This window comes from Symphodus melops (genome assembly GCF_947650265.1).
Source record: "Symphodus melops genome assembly, chromosome: 5".
Lineage (NCBI taxonomy): Eukaryota > Metazoa > Chordata > Actinopteri > Labriformes > Labridae > Symphodus > Symphodus melops.
Genome location: NC_136695.1, coordinates 22,674,821 through 22,701,890, shown reverse-complemented (window position 1 = coordinate 22,701,890; position 27,070 = coordinate 22,674,821). Strand labels below are relative to the sequence as shown.

Genomic DNA, 27,070 nt, shown 5'->3' with positions numbered 1-27,070 from the left:
CAGTGCTACTAGATTATAGTCTCACTTTGGGTTGTCTGTGTGTGACCTTAAGTGTGCGTAGGTTTGAGGATGTAGTAGTCATCAGCATGTTAAAAAAAAAGAACCCCACAAAGGTGATGGTTACTCGTTTGTTTGTGTGTACAGTGAGTCAAGCATGCAAGCGAGTGCCTATCGTTTGGTTTAACTGTGGTAGTCTGGTCGTCATTTTCTCCTTCTTACTCTTTACGTACCCTGCTCCTTTAAGTGCATGTATCCAATACACCTAAAGTAGTCTGCAAAAACATGAAACAAGTTCAACTATATTAGCAGAACATTTCTATTTGAATCTGTTGGTTTTGTTGATGTTTACTTCATCTGTTTCTTTTTCTTTTTTTTAAGCATCTGAGCACCCGCTGACTTAATATGGTCTGATATCATTTAGCAATCATTTAGCAGAGACAAATGAAATGTGCTTCTGAAAATATACCCTCTGACTTACTTTTAATATGCCCTTGTTAGTGTGTGTGTGTGTGTGTGTGTGTGTGTGTGTGTCCAGCTGTCTCACACAGCTCTGGGTAATGTGATGAACCCCCTCTCCTCTGAGGAAGGAAACAGAGACTTGTGGCTGGAATTACAGACGCTCGCTCTCCCACAAGCACACAGATGGAGCAACAGACTGATGGAGGGACACATCTCTGACATCATCAGGAAATGGAAACATCGGATGCTCCTCTATGGATTACATAGTTTAATCAATCAGCTCCAGTTCCATATTGGCTTATTAAAATCTCATTACCGTATCAATGATTCAGTGAAAAAAATGCTTCATGTGTCTGGTTGTGTATTTGATTTGCTCATTAATTACTCTGCAGGCTTACTACGGCTAACCCAAATGAACCTCCCATTTTGTCCTTCTGATGAGGGAGAGAGTGAGTTTCGAGGGCAAGTAACCATGGTGACTGGCACGGCCATTGGCTTTGCAACGAAGCACAGCGGTGTTCTGGTGCTTTGAGGATCCCCTGATGTGGTCCCCACCAGCAATAATTGATGCATCTAACGCTGGACACTGTATTCACTGCTGTATAACACGGAGGAATAAGCAATAAGTGTGAGTTTTTGTGCACTTCTGTGTGTATCTGTGTGAACAGCGGTGAGTCATTGTGTTGGCTACAGTCCGTATGTGCAGCAGTTACACCCATTGCGGCAGAGAGAGCGAGGCAGAGAGAGAACTGTGATTGTGAAATGAAATGAAAGACGCACCTTAAAAAAGGTACAGTTAGAGTTTTCTTGGAAGGAATGAGCTTTTTCAAATCTTCTTGAAATGTTGAGTTAATGACGTACTTTTTAACGTAAAAAAAAAAAAAAGCCTGGCACATCGTCGAGGCGGTTATGTACGTCACTTCAGTAAAATCAAATGATACTAATCTAAAAGGCATGTCAAAGAGCACGGGTTGAGGCATGCCCCCTCATTGTTCACATAGTGTGTGTGTGTGTGTGTGTGTGTGTGTGTGTGTGAGTCCGGGTTTCTTCCTCTTTAGTGGCACGCATGGGGAACTGGCACTCAAAAAAAAACAAGAGCTCTTTTTTCTGTATGACTTGTAAGAGGAAGTGGTCTGTGGCCTCCTCACAACACAAATACATGTCCTGATTTTGTCTTCCGGCCACCACTGCAGTATTTTCCAGAACTACGCATGAGACTACACTACGTCTTTGTAGAGAGGAGCTGGATGAAAGGATCGCATTGAGTCCTCTGCACTGACCATGTACTGTAAGAGCTTCATTGTGGACTGTCATGTCCTGTCAAACATCTTACCGTACAGACGATCATTTCTCTTCGAAACTTGGCTCGGCTTATGAAAAATGCCTCTTCGACACAAATTCTTTTCCATTTTCTGAAGGGAGTCAAAGAAAAGGCCAACACCTAACATTCATCTCACATCGAAGATGTTTCAATTTTAAAAACGGTGCAAAAAGTTAGACCGTTAGAAATGTTGGAAAACTGCTAAATGAGATGTGCTCCTATGCAATCTGGTGTGTTTGTGTGTCTTTCATACATAAAAACAGCTGTGTGTGCGTGTGTGACCTTGCAAGGTCATTGGGCCATCTGTTTTGTTGCAGTAGTAATGCAGGCCTGAGGGGTCCAGGGGACACAGCTCTTTGGATTAGCTAGTCTGATTAAATCAGTGGATTAGCCCCCTGTGCGTCTTTCTCTCTTTGTCTCTCTACTCTCCGGTTAACGCCGTTCACTCTGTGGAGAATCAAATGCATAAATGTCAACTTCACATTTTTCGGCACGTCCTTCACTTTATGGTGAACGTCTTTGAACCGTGCAGAGGGAATAGTTACGATGGTTACTTTTTACAGGGTATGAGTTTGGGTTGACCTGTAAAAGAGACTGTAATGATATTTGTTTCCTTTATCTGTAGCAGCCTGTGGGTGATATGAAGGCTTCTAATCTTTCTCTGTAACAGTGAACTGACATCAAAAGCTGCAGACTCTGGCTTCATATCAAAGTATTAAGAAAGAAACAAAATGGCACGCATAGTTTTTGGAAGACGCAGCCATTGTCTCCAACATTCTCTGACTATCGTCTGTCAGCTCATGTTAAGCACTACTCAACACCAGCACACGTAACAGACTGATCTGTCGGAGTAGTGTGTGTGCATAAATAGATCATTGTACAGTAAAAAGATTGTCCGCTTAAGAGCACTAATCTCTAAACCACACAAACGAAAAAGAGAGAGAGAGATTAACTCTTTTCAGCTCTTCAGATCTGTTTTGACCACTTCTCAAAAAAATTTAAAGAAATCAAAGCAAGAAACAAAGTCCAAACTGAAAATGTCAAAAAAAAGTGGACACCCTGCTCCAGTCTGTCCATCCTGTCATCAACTTCATCTGTTCATCTGAACAGAGACGAGAGTGTATCTGTTCCTCTGCTTGTTATTTGTAATACACTGTGAGCGTCTGTGTGTGCTTCTATGTGTGTCTGCATCCGTGAGGCCTGTTCTAGATTAGCATTGTAAATCTTGGCTTCTTTGGCACTTGTAGCCAACGTGGCTTAATGCCATGGCATGAGGGAGGGCACCTTATGACTCCTCGGCATGAGGAGATGTGCAGATGTGCACAAAAGCACGCACATGCATCAAACTCGCACAGCTGCTGACTCACAACCAAACCAAATAATTCATTTACACAGCACTAGTGTGAACCCCACACAGACTGTGTTAAGTTCAGAATGTTCAAATAAATGGGAAATCCTTCATGATTTACTGTTCAGCCTAACTCTACTGTGGAATTGTATAGCGCTTTTTACTTTCACTTTAAATGCAGCAACCGGCTCAGTTTTAAAAAGCCCCTTTCCTATTGTGGCTGCCCATTGTTGTATTTGTACTTTGGTGTATTCACACAGCCCCACACACACTTTTAAAGTAACACACACTTCACAAACATACACACATCTCCAGGACAACACCCTGAATTAGTCATGTCCTTGTAGTCAGGCAACCTAACCCCTCTGAAACACTCTCATTATGGGAGGCTGAAATGTGAATGTTGGAAAACTGTTCAGAATCCATCACTGTGTCTACTGTAATCCTGTTTGAAAACTATTTATGAAGGAGACAGCACTGACCTTTACATTTTATTAGCATTACACAAGCTGCTACTAAGCTCACCACCCAGGCCTTTCCCTGTGGTCTCACATTAGCATGGAGGCTAACTCTAGAGACATCGTGACTCTTTCCTTCATCACTGAGGACATGGTCCTCATTATGCTTATCAATATTTATTGATCCGAGAGCCTGAAGAGGCATGAAGGGCAACAATGGAGAACATTTTCAAAGGGTCACCATATTGACCTTAAATGACCCCTAGAGGCCATAGGACCAATACATCCCAGCAGGCTGTGCAGTCCGAAGGATCATGTGGTTGATCTGTTCCTGGAAGGACGTGCTTTTCTATTGGTTCCTGCAGAGTGTGGGACAGATGAGTTGTGGTACAGTGCAGCCTATCAGCATCAGGCAGCAGGTGCAGTGGGGAGGGATGTGCAGCACTCTGCACCAAAGTGAGGGCTGGGCCTCTGCAGAGGCTTCACACATCCAAACTCCTGGAATACCTTTTTACAAGCACCTTCTGACTTCCTCACTGTTGCTGCACATGCTCGCGATAACAAAAATTAAAGCACACGCTGTTCTTAAATCCTTTACATTATGACATAGCTGGTCTGCTCTTTTTTTTTTTTCTTAGTCATGCTGGATTCAAAGAAGCTGAACCACACCCCTGCTCCCAGCCTGCATTACCTTCTGACAAAACCTCAGAGCTTCTGCTACACCTTCACCTCTCTTTTATCCTCATTCTCCCCAGGGACAGCCACCCGCCTACACCACACCTTGTCCCACTGGCACGCTCACCATTCAGTCAATATTCCACAAAGATCTCCCACACAGTCGCACCTGTCCTCCCCCTATCCCATCTGCCTCCTCTCCCCTTGATAACCAATCCCACAAGGCACAGCGAGAGGAAACAGGACCCATGGTAATATGAGCCTCAGGTCATTATCCTGTAACAGGATATAGAACCACGCAGCACCTCCCCCAGCGTGCGCATCATCCATCTCTTTAAATCCCTCTCTCTCTTTCTCTCTCTACACCTGCAGACCAGTCGCCACTTATCTGCCCTTCTCCTCTCTGTCACCGTCCCTCATGCTCTCTCAGCAGTGGCACCCTCCCCCCATACGTGTCACGTGTCTGAAGGTGAAAACCAACAGTGGATCCATGTGCAGCCCTTCATCAGCATCTCACTTTACATTCCTCCTACAGCCTCATCAGCATCAGACAATGAAGTGTGCAGCGGTATCAGTGTAGATAGAAGAACAATGAACAACATGAAAGTGTGTGGGACATCTCAGACATCTCGTAAGAGGCGCTCTGCCAAATTAACTATCTCTGTGCCAGACTCCATGTGCCAGATGTCCTTTCAGTGTTCCTGGCCCTCGCACAGGCTTTGCTCGATACAGCATCACTGCTGCCTCTAAATTCAGTCCTTTCAGCATGGCTCATCGTACCAGCCTATCACAGCACTTTACAGGGAATTTCCACATCACAGGCCCCGCCCCCGGTTTGACGCAGGAAGCACGTCGCTAGCAATGCACCCCTGCGGCCTTGGGAAAGGACAGCTGGATGTGCCATCATCGCACAGTGCGCCAGTGGAAAAAAAAAAATCGCAGGAGAACGAAAGGAGGATTGTAGACCGGAGAGGCGTGATAAAAATAATTTAAAAAAAAGATGCTCGCTACACTGTTACACCCATCAGCCCAATCCCTTTCATCTTTCTATCTATCCGTCCTTCTTCCATTTCAGGGTGACCCTTAGCGCAGACCGGATGAATCGTCACAGGAAACACCCTTCACAGCTCGCCACAGACGATCATATGCTCTTTCATAATAGCCAAAGCCCAATGACAGATGTGGCATTTCCTAATTGACACAATACTTCCACTTAGCCTCCCTCCCTCGCACCGCATTCCCAAACTTCCTCACAGCACAGCGGCGCATACGTAAGCACTTTTTGCACCCCCATCACTTTTGACGCAGTGCCCACTGAAACTGTGATGGACCGGAAGCTCTTCCCCCCCCCCTCTCCATCCTTCATTTTCATCCTCTGTCCCGGCAGAGAGACATGTCAGATGCTGCGTGGGGCCATATCAGCTCGTGTAAACTGCGATGACACCGGCAATGCACCGCCGCATGCTCCCCTGTCTGCAGCGTCATTCAGCAGACGGGCCGCAGATGGAGAATTCAGATGACAACCTTATTCCGCAGGATGGTGATGGGGGGGGGGAGAAAATTGCGCAATAGCTCACACATCACATCTGACTGGGAGGACTGTATTTTTCCACATGATTGTTCTGGTTCTATTTTGATCCATTTACGTGAATAATGCGTTTCTCAAATAAACAACACGTCTGATGCTTTTTTAACGCTGCGGCAGCACATGGAAACTATGAAGTCATTCTGACACATTTAAACACATCGTCGTGCTCTCGATCGACTGCACGCATCGCTCCTTTAATCCGCACCGTGTGTAAATGTGTTCACTGTTAGCGATTATCGAGTCCCTGTTATGTCACAAATTAAAGGGGAAATAAGCTGGTGAGGCGCTTATTCCCGGTAACCGCATTATGACGCATGGGTCATCGAGGGTGCTGAGAATGAGACTTCTCCTCTGCTGGCGTCCAGTGAAGGGCGCGGATTGGGGTTCAGCATCTCTCCGGTTCAAAGCCAGCAGATGCTTTTCCCCCTGTGCAGTGACAGACCGCAGAGAGGGCAGTGCCAGCGGGGTTTAACGCACGAGAGGGGGGGTGGTGGGGGGAGGTCACAGCACACAATGTTCATCTACCACTGGGAAAGTCAGAGAGCATCACCATCTAATATCGGACCTTAAAATGTAATGAAAAAAATATCTTTTTTTCTTTTTTGTTAAATGACAGGTAAATTATGGGATGTAGGAATAGCTTTCCATCACATGTGATGCGCCCTCCCCCTCCCTCTGTCTTTCTCTCTCTCTCGTCACACCACAGCTCGCAGTAAGAATAAACCGATTAGGCCTATACCAAGGATGGCAAGGTTATAGTCAAAGTAAGGCCTATCAGAGACCTGCAATGAATATGACACACTGATGACCTTAAAAAAAAAAAATACACAGCAGCAGCTTCTTCACATGTTTCCATCACTTTCCATTCATATTCAAACTCGACATTCAATTCAATTGAGCGAAGGACACGGAACAAAGGTATTTTCATCACGTCATACCGGGACTAAAATCAAATCAAAGTGAGCAGTTTCATAGCTGCATTAGACAGAAGCGTGTGGCTTCATCATTTTTGTCGCAGTCTAAGAGAGCAGGTTAAAAACACGGTTCCGCATTAGAGTCAATGTCACTCAGACAAGCGGGATTTCCATGAAGGAAAAAATAATATGACATCATGGCTCGTTTCGTTCCTCACCTCAAAGAGGAACACTAAAGGCTACCGTTTCACTCCTCAGGCCACTTCAGGTGGGCTACAACGCAGTTAAAAAAAAAGGAAAAAAAAAAAAGTTGGGAATCGTCAGTCTTACCCCCATGTTGGCGCAGTCACTCTTCTCCTCTCAGGTGATGCACAGCTTGAGAGGTGTCAGCCCCTCACGATGAGTAATATCAAAATGCCTCTGCCTTTAAGAATGAAAGAAAATATACTGAGTTTTTCAGGGTTTCTTAAATGAAAAATAAGAGGGAGAAAGACGTCAGAGACGTTCTCAATTCGTTTGATAGAAGATTTTTCTATGAATGTCATAAACTGTCTCTCAAACCTTTATAAAGATTAGGCTACAATCTTCTCCTCCGTGAGACGTCTTTTCAAATGAAATGTTGCGGTCTCAAGCGGAGCATCACGCGGGGATGCGCTTCCGTCCTTTGCTCTCTGATACTTGCGGTGAAAGACCGGTGATACAAACGAGCCGCACTTCTACCTTCACCACTTGATCTCCCTCCGCGGCTCTGCCAGCTGCCGCAGTACTCCACTCCTAAAGCTGCACCACTCCGCCAGTTGAACAAGCGCCGTCTCAAGCAAATAGGCTAACCGAAGGGACAACTACACCCGCCCACCGCTCACAAAGCTGGCCAATGACACCTCGGAGCGTCTCATCGTCGATGAGATCACTAACCAATTGGATTTATCTTAGTCTTCAAGCCGGCCAATAGCTTGCCTATTCTGCCCCTCCTGCTTTACTGCAGATTTCCGAGGCTTGCAGCCAGCTGCAACGCGTTTCTAGGCTGAAATCTTATTAAAGATGGACGCACAAGGTTGGATTCTAGTTGTCGTGATTGTGTTTATTCATCATGTAATGTACGTAACGTATAAAGTGGATTTGTGTGCATTATTGCATGTAATAAGCACCCTGGATGTCTCATGGATCGTGTCGGTCTCTCATCAGCATGTTGTGCACCTCCTCATGTCAGATAGTGGGCCTGGGTGCTGCAGACAGGGAACAGCCAAACTGTGTGAGTGTTTGTGTGTGTGCGTGTGTGTGTAAAGAATAAAACTTGACTTGTCTCAGAGCTTTAATTTGGGATCTAGGTGTAGCTGAACTTTAAAACATTAAATATCTTCACATGGAATTTGGGATTGGCTGCTACAGCATGTCTCAAAACACAGACAGGAATTAACAAGTCAAACAAATTAGGGTTCATTCTCTTTAAACTGCAGGACTGTCCGCCTGACAGACATTGTTAATCTATAAGAAGTTATACCAAGGAACGTGCTTGAAGATTTTTTCTTAAAATGGATAGATTCAAAAATATTCAAAGGCACAGAATATGAAAAAGTAAAAGGCAGAGGACACGCAGTAGTGAGAGGTATCCATATGCTGCAGTCAGCTCCCATTGAAGGCCTTTTGCCTCTTTTAAGGGATGGGGCAGGGAGAGGATACACGCACAGTCACTGAGTGTTATATGCACACATGTATGCATGCAAAGCTGTGCCTTATTTGCAAGGGAAAGCTGGTGCCCCTGCAGCAGATTGTTGCCATGCCTCACTGCCTTCCTTGCTCTGGGCTCCAACAGTGACCACGCAACACTGTGAGACTCCTGGGCATCAGAAAAGGGTTAGCTTACAGCGAGTAGATAGTCAGACACAACTTTCCTCAAACATGCAGCCATCGCCGTTGGTTTTTATAATTGTCATTATATTATTTTACATAAGTATTCTTTCTAAAACATTGATAATATGAAAGGCAAGCTTTTGTAAATCCAAATTAATGCAGGTTGTTAACGTGCACTTAAAAATGTCCCTGCTAATATTATAAAAATACAAAAAAATGCACAATATGCTGACTAATTCATTGGTTTTTAAGTCACTGTGAATGATTATATAAAGAATAGATGTATGTTGAAGTTTAGAATAGTGTTGAATCAATACAAATGTGTCAAATTAAAAGTACGTTTTAATTCGTAATTGGTTCTTAAAAATGTTATTTGCCAAATTAATTTTATTTTCTAAATTTTACTTTTAGTTTTTACTTTGAACTTGATATTTATTGCAGGGACAAACATCTGCAATACTTATCCCACATGATTTCTTCAAATGACTGTTTCTTTCTCATTATTAACACATGTACTCGTTTCTTGGATACATTTAGAATATTTTATCCTCACAAAATCCCAGAATACCCGAGATAGAGAGACATATAGAAAGCATACAGGATTTATAGATGCAATCTGATCCATAAGCCCACAGAGCTGCACACAAGGGTGACTTTGTCAACGTGGTGCTACTAATAAAGTTATTTTCAATCTCATTTCAACCAAAATGGCTGCCGGTAGTATCCTTTCTTAACCTCTATCATACCTTCATGTTTTACACTCCGTCCTATACCCCCATCCCCCCGTCCTCCATCACACACCTCCCTGCCCTACAGTACAAGAAAGGAGAGGAGAGAAATATCCCCCAATTCATGGTCTCCACAGCAACAGCAGTCAGATGACCTTGTCTCCCACTTGTTCTGCTGAGTCAGAAATGGAGGGATGGGTGAGGGGGATGTGATGAGGAAAGAACAAGAGGGAGAAAGGGACGACAGAAAAAAAAAGGAAGGTGGTACTTATTGTTATTCTTATAACCATAGAGTACCAAGTGTCATACTCATTTACATGACGCTGATTGTCTGAAAGTGTAGTCGTCCATACAGTGCTTTGTTAAGATAGGGTCCTGTGTATGTGTGCTTGTTTGCATAGTTAGTAATTTAGCTAAATAAGACTGATATGTTTAATGGGTGAGCCAGAGCTGTAGACAAATATTGCACATAATGAGGTTTAGGGTCACTGCTTGAACCATAGACTGTATCAGTCTAAGGCATGAACAGGAAGGAAAAACGTGTGAAAATATGTCTTTGTATAGTGCGTGTACCGTGTTTTGTTTTTTTCTTATTTCCATTGGAACCTGGCTGTCCACTCCAGCAACAAAAAGCCCTTGCATTGCTGTTTTGTGATACTGCCTGGCTTGTTGTCACCATTCAAAGGTTTCTGATAAAATCATGACTGTGCAGTTTAAAGTCCAGCTATTCCACTCCAAATTCCAAAGAAATCATTGCTTTGTGGACCTTGATTTGCGCATAGCAACATTTTTTCCAAAAAAAAAAAAGGAGCTTAGCCAGACCGTCATTTGAAAAGCTGGGATCATTTAATGCTAATATGTGTTTACATATGAGTATGTAAACAGGCCACATTAGCATAAACAGTCTAAATTAGTCTCAGAGTGGGAGTATCCTTTGTATTTATGGGATTGCATGCATGTTAAAGAGTGTGTTCATGTGTGGGTGATCCTAGCTAATTCGGGTTTTAAAAATGTCTGACATAATCCGTGTTCCACTCAGTGTCCAGAGCAGAAAGAGGGGAGGAAAAGAGATAGTTTGGAGGAGAGAGGTGAAGAAGAGACAGAAACAAAAATAGGAGAGGGCTGAGATCACCAGGGACAGGTGATGGACAAGCATGGGGTAAAGGAGGGGGATGGAATTGAGTTTTAGTAGGTAAGAAAATGAAAAAGAGACAGAGATAAAAGAGAAAAGAGCCGTAAGATGCTGGAAAATTCTTCTGGGATTTGGTGAGAAAGGAGTGACCCAGGGCAATCAATGAAGTTTCATTTATCATGGGATGACAGATGTGTGATAAAAAGCAGGAGAAAAGAGAGGAGGGACAGAGGATAAGACAGAGTGAGTAATCAGGAATTTATAAGGAAAACAAAACGAAAGCAAAAGGTATAGCAGGTCTCTGTCAAGAGGTTTGTCTTAAAAATATTTGCAGAGGTATTCAGATGATCTTTGACAAGACATAAACAAACAGATAAACTAATTTCTGTCATGGAGAGATGACTCCATGAATGACTGTATGCTGGGGACAAAGACCGTTTCTTCACACTTGTTCCTTCTACCAGTTTTTATTTCACATCACCGCTTTCCATACGTATAGGGGAAGCAGAGGATTTCGAAAAATGACTGGATAAATATGCCTGTTATATTTGTTGGCTATAGTGGGACACATAAATGATATAATCTCAGCACTGAGTGTGTGATTAAAAAGTCAACGGATACAAAACAAGATAAAATCCCTTTGCAGCTGCAAATACTGTAACAGTAAGTCCCGTTACAAGAATATAAAAATGTTTAGCCTATCGTACTTTAAAGGGACACTGTCAGAAATGAGCAGGTTAGACTATGAAGAGATCTGAAATCCGAAGTGGCCAAAGACATTGCAATTGGGACACCTCTCCCATTAATCTCACCTTTGTTTTCCAATTAAACCTTACAGTGTGGAAAAGTACACTCATACACTTTGCACAGGTTTTTAACATCATGTTGGTTAAAAATGTACACATTTAAAGATACAGACATGGAACATGTATTGCTGCCTTCCATTTAAATTGAATTCAAACACAGAAAGTAAAAACTCCTCTGGTGGGATTGTATGTTGCGGCTTTCTATTCTTGTTTGTTAGAATCATGACAACAACCAAAGGAGCCTTGAATCAGCATACAACTTTTTCACAGCAGGTATTTCAAAACGTCAAAGCACATGGGTCACTACTAACATTAAAGATAGGTCCGGGCCAGTAGAGTGTGCCAGTATTGCATGCCAGCTAGCCAGCATAGACAACACAAGTGCTAAAGACCTTAAACAGCTTATGAAGCTTTTAGTTGTGTTATTAATTAAATGTGCTTTTGCAACTATGATATTAAAGAATACATGAAAAAGTGGCATTTTGAAACTTGAGAAACATGCGATTAAAATATAGAGAACATATAGTAAGCTGTAGAAAAGGTTCAAGTTGTCTTTGTTTCCTTGTATCTTTGCACTTTGAATTTTGCAAGCCGAAAATGGACATGTATACAGAATACTAAAAGTACATTTTTTTATGTGATGTTCAACTCCATGGCACAAATGGTTTCAGCTCATTCCTATAATAAATTATTTTTTAGACACTCCTCTCTCATTTCATCTGTACAGCAGCTTGTGAAGCATTTCCTCTCCCCCTCTGTCCTCCCTGACCCCTCCCCCCCTCCCCCTCTCCCTCCTCCTCCTCCTCCTCCTCCTCCTCCTCCTCTGGTAGCTGTCCTTTCAGCACCACCGCCACTGCAGCAAAACCCTGCTCCACTCTACCTTTTTACAGCAGGTTTTCCTTTTTTACTCCACCTACATCTTCGCTACATAATACCACTCACACGACAGTCTGAGTAATCTCTACTAACAGCGGACAACTGGGAACACCATGTTTCTCATGTTAAATCGCAGCTTATCTGCACAGAAACGTTTAAGTGGATTTGATTGTTTGAATATGAAATGCTCTCTGGGGGATTTATTTACCAATTCCCCATCATCATCAGATGCTTATTTTTTTTACACTATAGCCAGCAATTGTGATATAACCCTTTCTTCATAAACCCAGCACAATGATTGCGAGACATCTGAAATAAAATAAAAAGCATTTACGCAGTCCCTCGGTATAGGCAAGACCATTAGAAAGCAAAAATCTGTCTGCACTTTATGTAACAGGCTTTTAGTATTTCTTCTCAGTAAGCACCATTAAGCCTTCTAAAATGCTAATAACACAATATTCTGTCATTAAATCTTCAAGTTGTTTCCATATCACTCTTTCTGAGTCATCTGATATGTAGGATTGTGTTTTGACAGCAGACTCAAACGTTAAAAGGGGGCCTTCAGTTCAGAATTAAAGGTTGTCAATCCTAAAGTAATGTTCAGTTAATTAGAACACTTTCTTTTAAATATATTCTGTATGTTCATTCTGTTGTAATATATTGTAATCCCCAAACCACCTTATACGATAGAACTTCCAGGCTCTAATCTTTGCAGGTATTTTTTTATCAATATGCACCTTGAAATTAAACGACTTCTCCCTGTTCATTTGGCTTTATGAACTGTTTTTGATTGCTTGTGTAATTGTTACTTCATTACATCTCTTTAGGTATCTGGGTGTTTGACCATGAATGTTCCTTGTTCCACATCACTCTTGAGCCTATCTGGTAAAATAAAGTTCTCATTAAAGGATTAATACTCATTAAGCAGATCCTTGTCTTTTTATTTAAATGGAGCCTCTAAGAAAGGAGAGAAGCATTTGAAAATACAAAGTAGCACAGATGCGCCACGCATATCGTTGAGTGACTTCTAAATAAAAAATTTCAATATGAAAGAAAACTCGGAGCTTTTAAGAAATAGCTACTTACGAGATTTTCACAGGAGAAGGTATTCTTTTCTGCTGAACTCGGTAAATAAGCATCCAAAATTGACCACATAGTCCTAAGAAGAACTCGAGTTAAGCAAAAGTAGTAAATACTAACATGATAGAAAGGGGCTTCAGAAAAAGTTTGACTGCAGAAACCCCTATACATATACTCTGCCTTATGCTATGCCTAGTTTAGCTTAGCCTAGCTTAACTCACATTAGCGTACACGTTTGAAGAAGGACAACTGGCTCTATCGAAATGTAGCACCTTAAAGCTCACTGTGTCAGTGTGTTTATTTTGCACAAAATGCGAGTTGTTTCTGTATAGATAAATTCTCTGGTGTTCTTGGTGGCCAGCCACTTTACAGTTATATCACATCTCCAGGAAATTTTGAATACAGAGCTTTAGAGGAACCGGTAGTCAGACCTTTTTAATCTCTGGACAGAGCAAGTTTTGAATCTTTAAGCAAAGCTTAGCTTAGGTAACTTGCCGCTGGCTGCAACTTCATGTTTTAATTACAGATATAAAAGAAATATCAATCTTCTTTCAACTCCTTTAATAAAGTAAGTAATCAAGATTTGCGAATGTGTATATTAGACTAACAAAAAGGCAGATTCTTCTTTGGTGACACAAAAGCATGACTAAAAGACTTTCAAACTAGACACCTAAGTGCTTAACAAAACTCTTAAATCTAAATTCTTTAATGAAGCAGGTCTTTAGCGTGACAAAATGGTTATTTGGTACAATGATCATTCAGTAGATTTGAAGAGGAATCTCTTTGAATTGTACTCTTGTTCAATTTCATCATCCATCCTTAAATCCTTTTCCCATTTTAGACAGCACATTAAGCTAAATTTGTCCACTCTGGTGGCCATTTTGCTGACTGCTCATCTGCTTTGAATGTGTTTGCATTTTGTTTTTCAGGTCTGCTGAGCTTGTAGAGTGTCACGCTCACTTATCTTTAAGGAAAAAGTTTGCTTGGTTCAGATGGTGCTGGCTGTTTCTTATCATGGGTGAAGAGGTTTTTTCCCTCACAGCTTGTGTACAATGACATTCGCAGGCAAGCATCCTCTTTCATACTGATAAGTGACCTCTCATGTGGAGTACAGCAAGCAGCCCCAACCTGATTTCAAAGACAGCCTAGTGAATGCGAGTATGTCAGACCATTTGTCAGCATCTTGTGTAAGCTGAGAGTGCCTTTGAATTCACTGCGGCATGCACATGTGAGCTGCTTTATGTGTGTATGTGTGTGTAGTCAGTACAGTAAGAAGCCTGAAGAACGGTGGGAACGGTGACTGTCGAAGCAGACCTGGAGCTGAGCCATGTGCTCAGTGGGGGTACTGGCCCTTTAATAACCATCAGCCAATCAGGCAGGGGCTGCTGGGAGCAGGACGTCCTTGGGAACGACCTTGCAGGGGGGCCGAGGGATGAAGAGGAAGTGCAAACAGAAGGGGCAGATACAGGAGAGGAAGAGCGGAAGGGTTGGTACAGAGAGTACAGGGAGGATGCAGGAACTCTGGTGTTATGAAACAGAGAAAATATAATGCAAGAAAGATGTCAAATTAATTTATCCCAACCAAAAAGGTAAATTCAATACAAGAAACAGACAGATGGGCAGCACTTACAGATAGATAGTGAGATGTAGACAGATAGCAGACAGATGAATGAGAGATAGTTGAGTACACTAAGAAGATTATAAGTTCAGCTGTGTAGTTCTGCCTCTCTCCTCCCCTATCTTCCTATCTCTCTCTCTCTCACGCTCTCTCTCTCTCTCTCTCTCTCTCTCTCTCTCTCTCTCTACCTCTCTGACAGACATGCAGACGTCATGCTGTCCAGATTAAATTGATGGTGTGCCACACTCTTACTCTTGCATAAGAATTTCTCTGAAAGGGATGAATGAGAAAAATAAGAATAGAGCTCAGATTTAAATGTGTGGTTGAAGCTTGAGGAAGAAGATAAAGGTGTCTATATACTGTATATATGATTGCTTGAGACTCTTTTTTTGCATGGCAACAGGAACTGTCTTTAAAAAAAGTTAAAAACGTTCAATATTGTGATCAGTGTCTTTCGAGGACTTACCGGTATATACAGTACACTTTAATGTACGAAGAGAAAGCAAAAAATTGGCTTAGCTTAGCATAAAAACCGAGAATCACAGCTGACCTGATACTGCCCAAATTAAACAAAACTTATTTTTCGTTCATCTTCTATAGCACATCACTAACTGCAGCCAAATATCTGACACAATACAGATAAAGAACCAGAACCTTTTAAAGGGACAAGATAAAAGTTTGGGGCTTTTTATTTGCTACCTTAGACAATCGGTTTTATGCAGCTTCTTGGACACTACTTGTTATGTGAACTTGAAATCTCTACATCTGTCAACTTCCTCACATTTACAAACGTTTTTTCATAAACTTGATAAATTCAATCATGGATACAAGATCACTTTTTAGCTTATTTCACCTTCTTCAATGCATACTCATTTCATTAAAAAAAAGCAAATGTACCTTTTTTTAATATTTGCTGAAAAGCTTCTGTTGATATAAATGTTTATTGTCTTTTAAAAAACAAGTTTTCCTTTTTCTTCTTCTTAAATGCTCTAAAATGAAGATTGCTATGATTCCTTGCACCTGACCATACAGGTAAGTACATCTGATAAGTTTGAATGAGCCAGGAGTGTTTCCTGCTTTTTTCAAGAATTTATCCATATTAATCTGACATCTTCTGGCTGTAGCTGCATTTTTAACATAAATCAGTGACGACATATAAGACATGGAAGTGGCTTTAAATTTATAATCTGACTTTTACCGTGTAAACTAAGTGTATCAAACTGTCTCACTGCATGTGAGTCTAAAAATAATATGTATAAGTAACTATTCAGGAACAAACAAAAACGATTATGGACAACTTACGTTGTTCAAATTAAATTTTTTGCATTATAACCCATAAGTCACAACCACAGCTGAACGATTCACTCATTTGTTCCATGCAAGGACTCAAGGCCTGCTCCATATGTGGTGTCAGCAGCAGGCACAGCAGTGCAGTGGCCCTGCCAGATGTGTAGCTGTGTGTGGCCCCATTCTGTTCCAGATGATAGATGATTGTGTTTGTGTGTGTCTGCCTCTGTGTATAAATGTAGGAAACAGAACTTAAGAAACTTAGACCATGTTAGTCTAAATATGTTTGTGCCAGTTTGAGAAAGCATGTTTTGTGCATACATGATTGTGCCACGAGTACTCTAGTCTCTGGACTTGTGTGTGTGTGTGTGTGTGTGTGTGTGTGTGTATGTGTGTGAGAGAGTGTGTGTGTTTTATGTGTGACTAACGGTGTGCCAAATTGCCAAATGAGTCAGTGAGATGGAGTGATGACCGCCGCTATGCCAGCAAAGCGACCTCAGCAATGTTGTCATTATGCCTGCACCCAACCACCTCAGACATGGTACCCCACCCATCCCCAGTCTCACTGTTAGACCACTCAAGTGACACAGAAAAACGCACAAAAATGTTCACTGTCACACACACACACACACACACACATATACATTGTAGAAACCAAATGTCCTCTCTGCTAGTTATTTTTTTGCGGTATATGAAATGTGTGTGCAATTGCAGCTTCATGTGGATGTGTCTGTGTCTTCCTTGCCCTCGGCTTGTCCACTGCATGCGTATTCTTGCCTTAATCCTGAGCTCTGTTCTGACAGAAAGAGGCTGCTGTGTGCTTGTTACTGGACAGCTCTCACAGACGCTGTTCCCTCGGTGGGAGTGTGGAGTGTGTGTAAGTGTGTGTGGGTAATTGGCTCTCCAATGGACACTGCTTTGTCCCCTCTGTGTGCACTCACTTGTGCAATCACCATCTGCAGCTTAAATGTTGGTTTATGCACCATGTTGCGGTAAGACTCGTACAGTACTATACAGAAGACACTGACTAATCATTCAACAAAGAGAGAACGGGTAGTATTCACCATTTTCATCATGGCAGCCTTTGTCCTCTTGCTCAAGGTGGAGAGTTCAGATGATATGTTGTAATGCTACGTGGTTTTGAGAAGAAAAAAAAATTCTCCTGGTTTTAAGACAAATAATTGTAGGAACCCTACATTTACTAAATAAATAAAAAATAATCAAATCACTTAAATGATAAAAAAAAAAACACTAGAATGGAATTAATGTCTTTTTGGTCATCTTAAAAGCAGCCTATCGGATATTAACATCAGTTTTCAGTCACTCGCTAAAAGTGATTGCTATTCGGGTGATAAATGCTATGGATGGCTTTAGCTAAAGTGTTAGCACTAAGGCCAGTGAGGCTCCTAAAATGTGGCTCATGCTAGCACGAAACATACTTGCTAAAAATAGATTGGCAAGGAGTTACATGCTTTTCTTGTTGTATTAATTTACACTACCAATTTATATTATTTGATTTTAGTGCTATACAGTGCTCACAGTATATATGCATGAGCTGCTCTGATCCTGAACGCTACCGTTAGGGGTTATTAGGTCAAAACTAAAGGATCACTAATATGTGGTTTGAACTTAAAATAAGGCTAATGTTAATGTAATATTATCAGCTTTTGTGTGTCACAGAAAAATGGTCGCTGTGTGAATATGATCAATGGAACTGTGACGGGAAGGCTGGCTGTCAGGATCAACCCTGTCAAGTGACCCTGAAGACTGGAGGAGGTTGTCCTGGCAACTGCTAGCCCTACTCCCTCCCCTCCTCCCTTCATTCCACTCCTCATCACATTACTCATCTGTCACGCAAGCTGCACACACACATTCAGGCAAGATGCTTGGAGTAGGGGCATCTGTAAGATACGAGTAAGTTATTAAGCTTTTAATGAAACTGGCAGAGCAGAGACAAAATTGTATTCACTATACAATTCCACCTGCCAGAGCAAACGAGGGAAGAGGAAAAGGAAATTAAAGTGGTCAAGGCGATGTTTTATGCTATCATCATCCAAGATTTTTATATAGCCTTCTTTCAGCATCTTAAGAGCATAAGCTACATCCTGTTTATCCCTCCTTGGTGCAGAGATGGTGGTCCATTCATCTTCTCAAGGCTGCACTGATACTTTGTACTACACCTTTGGATTTTATGCCTCAAGCCTGCAGCCTACTGTGTGGATACTGATAGGAAAGAGGTTACACCAGCTATTTCCTTTTGCTAACTTCACTGTCTTTGTATGTGTGTCGCTCAGGACAGGGTTTTTAAAATTATTTTCCTATAAGAATCTGTGAATTTTATAAACCTGTCTAACCTCTTTCTGTTTAAATACATCACCCTGAATACTATTATGATTATTTTAATAATTGAGTCAATCTAAGGCCCACTGAATGTCTGCTGGGCAAAAATGCTACAACTAGAACTGCTAATGTGGGAAAATAGCTTAAGTTGCAATTTGCACTTCTGTTTTCCATTTGTCACCCATCGGCATGTCCTCTACAGATTTCCATTTGTTCTCTTCGTCCTCACCCCTCTCCCACACTCGGCTCCCTCCTCCTTCTCCCACCTTTCTCCGCTGCGAGCAGACTCAGTGCTGAGTCTAAATTTAGCTATAACACGCTTGTTAAACTGAACTATTTCTGTTCTAGATATTTTACGTCTATGTCTTTTCTCATCGGACACCTTTAGTTTGGGTTTATGTGTGTAGCACTTGTGGACCGATAAGTTATTTGATGAGTGAGATGAAAGGGGGGATGGAATGCAGCAAGTATCCAGTTTTATTTGACTGGGGTGACCCTAACGGCTGATTGGCTAATTCCCTGTCCTCTGAGCCATCCCATGGTGCGTAGAGGAAGGGTAGCTCCCAAGGTTATGCATGCCAACACTCGCTGGAACATGCAGCAAGGAACACTACCACACACGCATAAATGCACACACGCACACATACAGACAGAAGCAGATCCTTATCCTTGGCAAAACCTGGGGATTGTCACATTTCCATTTAAACTGCTGCAGACATGTTACAGAAGTCAATCTCAGGCTGTTCACTTCCTCAGAAGAGCAAGGTGAGAGAGAGACAGAGAACAGTGACTACACTAGAAATAGATGCTCTTGTAAGCAAATCTGTTCTTGTGGGGTTTTTTGTGTGGTCTACTTATGGCTTGTGATGTGTTACTAATATGTTTATGTATTATGTGTATTGTTTTAGTGGCATAAATAAATCATAAAACATGCTTTTAATTAAGTTGGAATTTTAACCAAGTTGGTTTTAGACTTTTTGTTGCACTTTAACCTGATATTATGTTCAACATTTTTCAGACATAACAAAATTAAAATGTGAAAAAAAGACATTAAAATCAAATATGTCAAAGAAATAAGATTTTAGCTAACCGTTTGGATTTAAACCCAAGGTTCACTGTTTTCATTGTGATTATCACATGACAGCTGTGAACAACTATGGACATGAGCCATCTCCTTGATGACTATGAGCAATAACTCAAAGGTCATGGAAACAGATAAAGGTGTAGAAAATGAGTTAAGAATACAAATGTTTTTGTGAAGAATTGATCTTTGCATTTAGGCCAATGTAAGTGACCGGGGACCATTACTTCGGCCAGATTACTCCAAATGCAGCCCTATTTGGAAACTGTGTCCAGCTGTTAGAGTGTTTCTGATTTATTAGCAACATTATTCAGCCTGAGGATGCTGGCAGGTATAGAGGTCAATGGGGATTAAATCCTGCCATATTACATACTGTTGAACTGCATGAAAGAATAAAATAGGTTAAACTAAATCTGTGTGACTATAAAACTGAGGAATAGTCATGAATTTAATTATAATGGATATCCTTGTGTCCCTGTGACATGTTTCTACTGTGCATCTCGATTTCATTGATAAATTCAAACCTTGGCATGAAGTTTCCCTGTAAAGGATGAAGCTCTGCTGGTGTGGCTACAGGCTTGATCAAATTGAAATGAACATCTGGACACACCCTGGCAGAATAACAGACTACAGAGCACATGTGAAAGCACACACGACTCATTAAGTTGAGTAGCTTTAACCCGCAAATAAATCATGAATCATTAGATTATTCCATGTCGTAACATGCTAGAATTATGTGCTACTAAATCAAAGCTTGTTTACTCTTACTGAATGATCATTTGGGCTATTCATCACTCTGTAAAAACACGGTGTTATACAAGTGTTTCCCTGGCAGCCATCTGTATGTAGTGGTGTGTTTGTTTATGAGACAACAAGGTTGCACGTGCGCCCAGAAATGTGATGTTTGGGACCCAACGAAACGTGGGATGAAGAGGGGGAGGGAGTCTGGATAAGTACCCAAGTGGCACTCAGTCATTCAAATGTTGTGTCATCACTGGAGACTGAAACATCTGGTACTGTGCGGTGATATGCTGGCCTTGACTGGCTGGTTATACTCATTTATTTACTCAGAAAACACACTGAAAATAGCACAGAGAAAGCCTGTCTCTCTAAGTGCTGTTATAAGTAGCTGTCATTGCCATTTCATTGGAATAAATAGCCCTTTTGTATTCATTAGACAGTTAAGTAAAAATTGATTTTTTTGTCTGATTGAAGTGGCTTTTCCTTTGATTATCTGTTTATATGTGTAGCCACAGGAAGGTGAGGAATTCAAGAACGAATGATTGCAGACACAAAATGAATGCAGATGTTTTCATATAGCATGTGGTGTCATGAATAGATTCATGAGAATGAAAATTATGAAAATCAAAATGCATGCAAATACTTTTACAAACATCATATTTCATAGGTGTTCATCTGTCGGAAACTGAGGGCTTGAAATGAAACTTGTTATGTGGGGCTAGGAGCGTGGGTGTGCCGAAACCATTTGCAAGCTGCACATGAAATATAAATCAGGAGACACATACAGTATAGTCTCATCCCAAAAAAATGCTAACATAATGCATTAAATAGAAAAATCAATCTAATGGGAAAGATCTCTTGGGATGGCCAAACTAGCCTGCATGACCTAAACCATGGTGTGTTTTATGTTTCTCTGTTAATAAACTAACCAAACAATGCTAAGAGATTTCAATACATGGTAGCTTGTTTGCTACTTTGAATCCAACGAGAGCTTGTCAGCTAGCTTTGTGTCACTATTAGTTGCAAAAGATTGAAGACCGACAGACACAAATTATTATATTGCTTTCTTACCTTGCCTCCCATCTATCAATTTGCAGTATGTGCTGTCTGACTGACAAACATGATAAACTTTAAACAGAAGTGCATTTTAGTATGTTTCAAGTGATTGAGAGAAATGTTTAAGGTATATACTGTATGTATCTACTATTCAGTATGTGCAGATTCAAGTCCCCTGAGAGTACAGGTTTATGTGCTGAGACTGAGCCACAACAACCAAGGATAATTAAAGCACTGTAGGCACTGATACTTATAATTTATGCCAAGGAACATTGAGTCTGTTCTGACAGCATATGGTTAAATTTATCACCCAGCTGGATTCCCTGTACACTAATAACCCCTCTTGTTTGTGTGCAGAACAACCAAACAGCACAGGAACATTAGATTCAGTTAATGGCCAGTGTTAGAGAGCAAAACAACTGCTAGTGCAGAATGTCTTTGGTTAAACACATTTGAAAAGAATGCTCGAACCCTGGGTATCGCTTTCTCTAGGGAATCATTTATTAGCATAATAATAATCTGTAACTATGGTTAGTTAAGTGAGAGAGAGAGAGAGAGAGAGAGAGAGAGAGAGAGAGAGAGAGAGAGAGAGAGAGAGAGAGAGAGAGAGAGAGAGAGAGCCAGAGAGCCTTCTGGAAAAGCAGCTGCAGAGCATCTGGACCATATAACCCCTCCCCCCCTACACTTAACATTTAACTGCCATATTGAATCCAAAAGAAAGCATCAGTCAAAGGAATTTCTCAAAATCTGGAATAGGAAATACCCTAATGTTTAGTCAAAGAGCCCATGGCTATAGGTTAAAGGTAAAACAACCGTTACCTTGACCTTGGAAATTTTCCATTTCAGCTATGATCTCAAGGCCAAGAATAAATCTTTCAGCTCTCACATGAGTACATGGTTTATGCACCATTCATAAAGCCAACTCATAAAAACTTTATTAACACTCCCTCACTTCGTGTGTTACCCACCTATTTAAAGCCACTATTCAATCTGGACAATATTTGTCTTCCCACCATCATCCACCCTCTGATTCATGCTGTTCGAGTGCTGTGTTTGATATGGATGAATGTATGTGACTTTTTATTGCATGCATGACATTGTATATCATCATACAAGCATTAATTTCCTCGGAGTAAATAAAAATCTTGAGGAAAGTTTTATGATGCCCATCATTTTCAATGTCATCATCCTGATTGAAGCATATTTCTCCTCTGCTGGAACACATTCAAATTGTACAATAGATTAAACAATATGATGAGTATGGTTATAACAACCCTGTCTCCTCTTTGTCCCTGTACCTCATCTTGTCCAGGTGAAGCACCTGCTTTACAATATAACAGGAAGATCCACATCTGTGGACAGTGTGGACCTAAAGTCTGGGATGGGAGGAGAGAAAAGCCAGAGACTGTAAACAACATGGCTGCATTAAAGGGCCCTCATACTGCTGGTCATGTTGACATTGAGAATAGTTAATGTAAATGCATGCACAGAAAAAGATAAGAGGAAAATAAAGAGAGGAATATGAGGGGAATCACAGTGGAGATACAAGAAAGTTCTGTAGTCACAGGTCATGACAGATCATTAGAGGTGTGAGTTGAAGAATGAGTAATATCAAAGCATCCTCACACTCCCCTCTCTTTCTGTCACACTATTCTTTCACACACACGTTACATTTTCCTGCACAAGCCAACAGCTACTGACGATAGCAATGTTGGTATAAACGACCATGTACAACAGAATTTGTGGTTAAGCTGTGAGCTCAGAGAGATTTCAGCCCACCAAGGAAGACATTAAAAGGCCATGTTTGACATCCCATCCCTCCAAATGATAATACGTTGAGGCACTCGGAGGGAGTCACTCAGCAGGTACAGAAGCATGATCCAACATGGGCTGATAGCATTAAAAATTAAACACAATTTTTAACAGAATAGCAGCACAACTGCCCCAGGGACAGCAGCTGCAAATGTCACACACGCAAACACACTTGCTTGATTCAGTACAATTGAAGGTCGAGGAAGGCTAACATGGGTTGGTATGACCTACAGTCTATGAGTACAACCAATAGCTAGTGCTAATGTTAGCGACCTTAAGATTGCATTTGAGTCCGTTTAATGACTTCATGACTTATCTATACTTGTGGTATCGTTACAAATCTGTAAGCTCATGTTTTATTTGGAGATATGTCTCCCCATCTCCCCAAGTCCTTCTCAGACAGATTTGTTTATCTGATTATGAGGCAGGTTTAAGCTGTTGGTGCATTTTATGGAACAATAAAGATGGTTGCTACTGATATGGAGAGTTCAGAATCCCCTATTGTATTAAACAAACTGGACCCCTGGTGGATGTTATGAAGGGTAGATGATGGTTTTTTAAATTGTCATGTCATCACAATTGAGAAGTGTGTATTGTGTTCAACTGGTCATAGAGTGCTTTCACACCGATCAAGACAAAAGCCTCTAGTAACAATCTCTCCAAACTTTCCAAGTGTGAAAGAAGCGCCCTTAAGGTATTATGTTAGAACTAGCCACATTGCATACTAATTGCAACTTCACATGCTTGTACTGTATGTCCTGATTGGCTGTAGCCAACTGAGACATTTTGTTCTAGGAGTGTTGATAACACATTTTGGAAACAAATGACTGGTTCTGGTCTAATTCACAGTTGCAAGGTCTTCTGGCAAAATTTGTTTTACAATTATATTTTAATGATGCCATAGCTTTTTTTTTTTTTTTACATTTTTTTTTTAGATACAATGATGATTCTGAACTTCAATGTTACTTTTTTCTTGTCATAGAACTGTAAGCTTTCATTACTTCACTGTACAGATGAGTAGAAAACAGTGTAAAGATAACTCTGGCTATATTCAACTTTTTTGCTATGCTGGTTAGTGATGAAGAATTGATCAAATCAGACTATATGATGGATGAAACGCTTTGTTAGTTCAAAGTGTAATTGTGTTTCATTTAACTATTCACATTTTCTTTTCCATAAAGTTGTAACAGGTACACTTTCTTGACAAGTACTTTAAGTCTGAATTAAATCTATGTTAATATAAAGTTTCTTATAAACATTAACTTTCATAGATTGTTGATATTACCCAAGTTGTATACACTGAACTATGTTGACATTATGGCCTTTAACAAACATATTTGAAAGACCCACTTTTTAAGTTTTCCGAGAACATTTGGAAACATGTTACTTACTAATTTGAACCAATCTGAGCTGAGCTCGGCCTCCCCCAGCTGTCCACTGGCCTTGTCTGCCCTCCACCTTCATCTCCATTTTAATCCCCAAAGCCTCTCTCTCTCTCTCTCTCTCTCTTCTGTTTTACAGCCTGGGCCCCTTATCTTCTCCACTGCTCTATCAGTTTCTCTCTCTTTCCATTCCTCCACACACTCACATGCCTTCCCTTTTGCAAGGGCGTCTCAGTAGAGTCACTCACCATGGTGCCGGTGTTCATGCCTCCCTCGTCCTCTTGCTCTCCTCTCGCACAGTGTGTCCTTCTGGCCTGGTGTTCGTAGAATTAGCCCCAATGTGGCCATGATGGCAGAAGGAATGAAAGAAATTTAAAAAAAGATGAGAGAAATGAAGGTTAAAACAGGTGAGAAGTTTTAACAGGAAACATGGCCTCAATCACGGAAAATATAATCTGCTTAACTTTATTTAACTTTACTGTCATAACCTGAAATATGCTATTACTGGCTGTCTCCATGGGATCCAGCCATGAGTCCAATTTATCCACTCATAGGCTGCTGAAGATTGACGTAAATAAGTGCTGCAGCTCTGAACCAAATGTATTCCCTTTGATGAGAATATGAGAAGACTGTGTCATATTTCTTCTTAATCTTAACTCTTTAATCTGTGTTCCTTTCCATCTCTTTAAATAGACATTCAAGGTCAATCCAGGCATCTTTAGGCCTGTCAGGCTAAAACAGGCCTATACCTGTATCTATAAATGTGTGTGCGTGTCTGTGTCTGTGTGTACTCACCAACCAAGCTAACAGCATGCAGCCAAACATGCTCATCATTGTCATACACATGATGAGACTGAGGGCCGTCCATCAGGTAAGGTTGCTGGTGGCTCAGGAAGCACTCTGAATCAACGTGGATGTGTGATCCATGTTTCTTTGAGTGCCTTTACAATGCGTACCATGCCACACTATTGTTCTACTGACAGTTAAGGTCACCTGTGTTAATCCCTCCTCACCTACTTTAGCAGGAGTCAAATCAGTCGTTTCCTCCATCCCCCCATCTTGTCTGTCCACCACGATTCCCTGAATCCTTCTCCTCCGCCTCTATTTTTAACCAGCTTAGCAGCATTGAAGGCTTGAGAGGTTTATTCTCTGCCTTCTCCCTCACTCATTACCTGACGGCCAATTCACAAAGTCTAGTAATCCCATAATGCTGCCACTGAACAGATAACTGGCAGTTTACAGTTAACGTAACACTGGAGGCGTAAGATAAGAGTGTCTTCAAGAATATGTTCCAATCTTTTTTATTCAACTTTATTTTGGCCTCAAATGAACATTGAACCAATGTCCTGAATCTGGATGTCTCCCGTGTCTATCTTTACATTGTCTCTATGAACACAACCATGTACACTCTTTCAATCAATACACACAGACCCATTAGAGAGCTACAACTCCTGATTGATTCCCAGACCATAATTATTGATCCAGGCGTTAATATAGTAGGAACGGTTCCTGAATGTACATTGTAAAGCCAGCAAACCTCGACTAAAATTAGCAAGAATACATGAATAGATAATTGTGTTCACGTCTTTAAGCTGAGTTTGTGGGTTTCTGCAGGGAGTCAACCTTAGTGTTAAGTCCATGCTTTTAGCTAAAGGTTATGTCAGCTGTGTGAACCTCACATTTAACACCACTCAGAATCCCCCATGTATCTGTGTGACCAGAATACAAGCAGAGCACAGACTGCAGAGTCATGGTGGGCTGCCATTTGTACCTCAACTTCTTCTGCAGCATTAATCTGCATAAAGGCTGAGCACAAAAAAGGACAATGCCGCACTCTTTATAGCAATAATTCAGTTTTAACTGTGCTACACTCGTTTTTAAAACATGTGAGTCAATTGGTGCAGCAAGGTGATGGCATATGTAATCCTTGTTTTTTGCACCTCTTAAGGTTAGTGCACATTTTGACTCCTTTGCTGCAGTCTCAATTTGGAAATGAATCACGCTGATCTAAAAAAAGACCCTCTTCTTGTGCCAGTAGACTATTTCGTGGACTGCGAGTACGGGATTGGAGGAAATGCAGCTTAAGATAGAAAGCGATGAGTCAGACTAGAGGAGAGGAGGCAGAGAAGAAGTGCCTGCCGCTGTATCGGGAGAGCTACAGCATCATGCAGTTTTTGCATTTAAAATCTAGAGCCCTCTGATGGACATTGTTAGGTACTGCAGCTGCAGTTTGAGAGCCTTATCTTTTGCCGTCACTGCTCGTTACAATCTATAAATGTCTTGAAAAAGGTGCGTCTGTAAGGGGCTAATAATATCTTAGAACTGAGGCATTACATTTTCCCTCAAATTTTGGGTTTTCTGTATGATCAGTAGCCCTGAATTTGAGTCACGACTGTAGCTCTCTGGTGGGTTAAGCCCTGCTTTGCTTTCAGTCCATACTGCTACCATATGGCGAAATGGTGGAAATACAACTTAGCAAATAAAGCTGCAAAGAAAGAAATGGATAAATCCAGGTGA

The 27,070-nt window shown here is 41.1% G+C and overlaps 1 protein-coding gene across 1 annotated transcript in view; it reads right to left on the bottom strand.

The window, feature by feature from the left end:
* The window catches only part of atp1a3b (ATPase Na+/K+ transporting subunit alpha 3b), a 19,186-nt gene extending 11,626 nt beyond the window's left edge, over positions 1 to 7,560 (bottom strand). Inside the window, exons 1-2 of the mRNA XM_079343654.1 lie at positions 7,325 to 7,560; positions 7,094 to 7,187 (exon numbers count right to left, since the gene is read on the bottom strand). Of these exons, the coding sequence (XP_079199780.1) occupies positions 7,094 to 7,099 (6 nt within the window). The 5' untranslated portion in view covers positions 7,100 to 7,187; positions 7,325 to 7,560. The remainder of the gene's footprint in view (positions 1 to 7,093; positions 7,188 to 7,324) is intronic.
* Between the last annotated feature and the right edge of the window lie 19,510 nt (positions 7,561 to 27,070).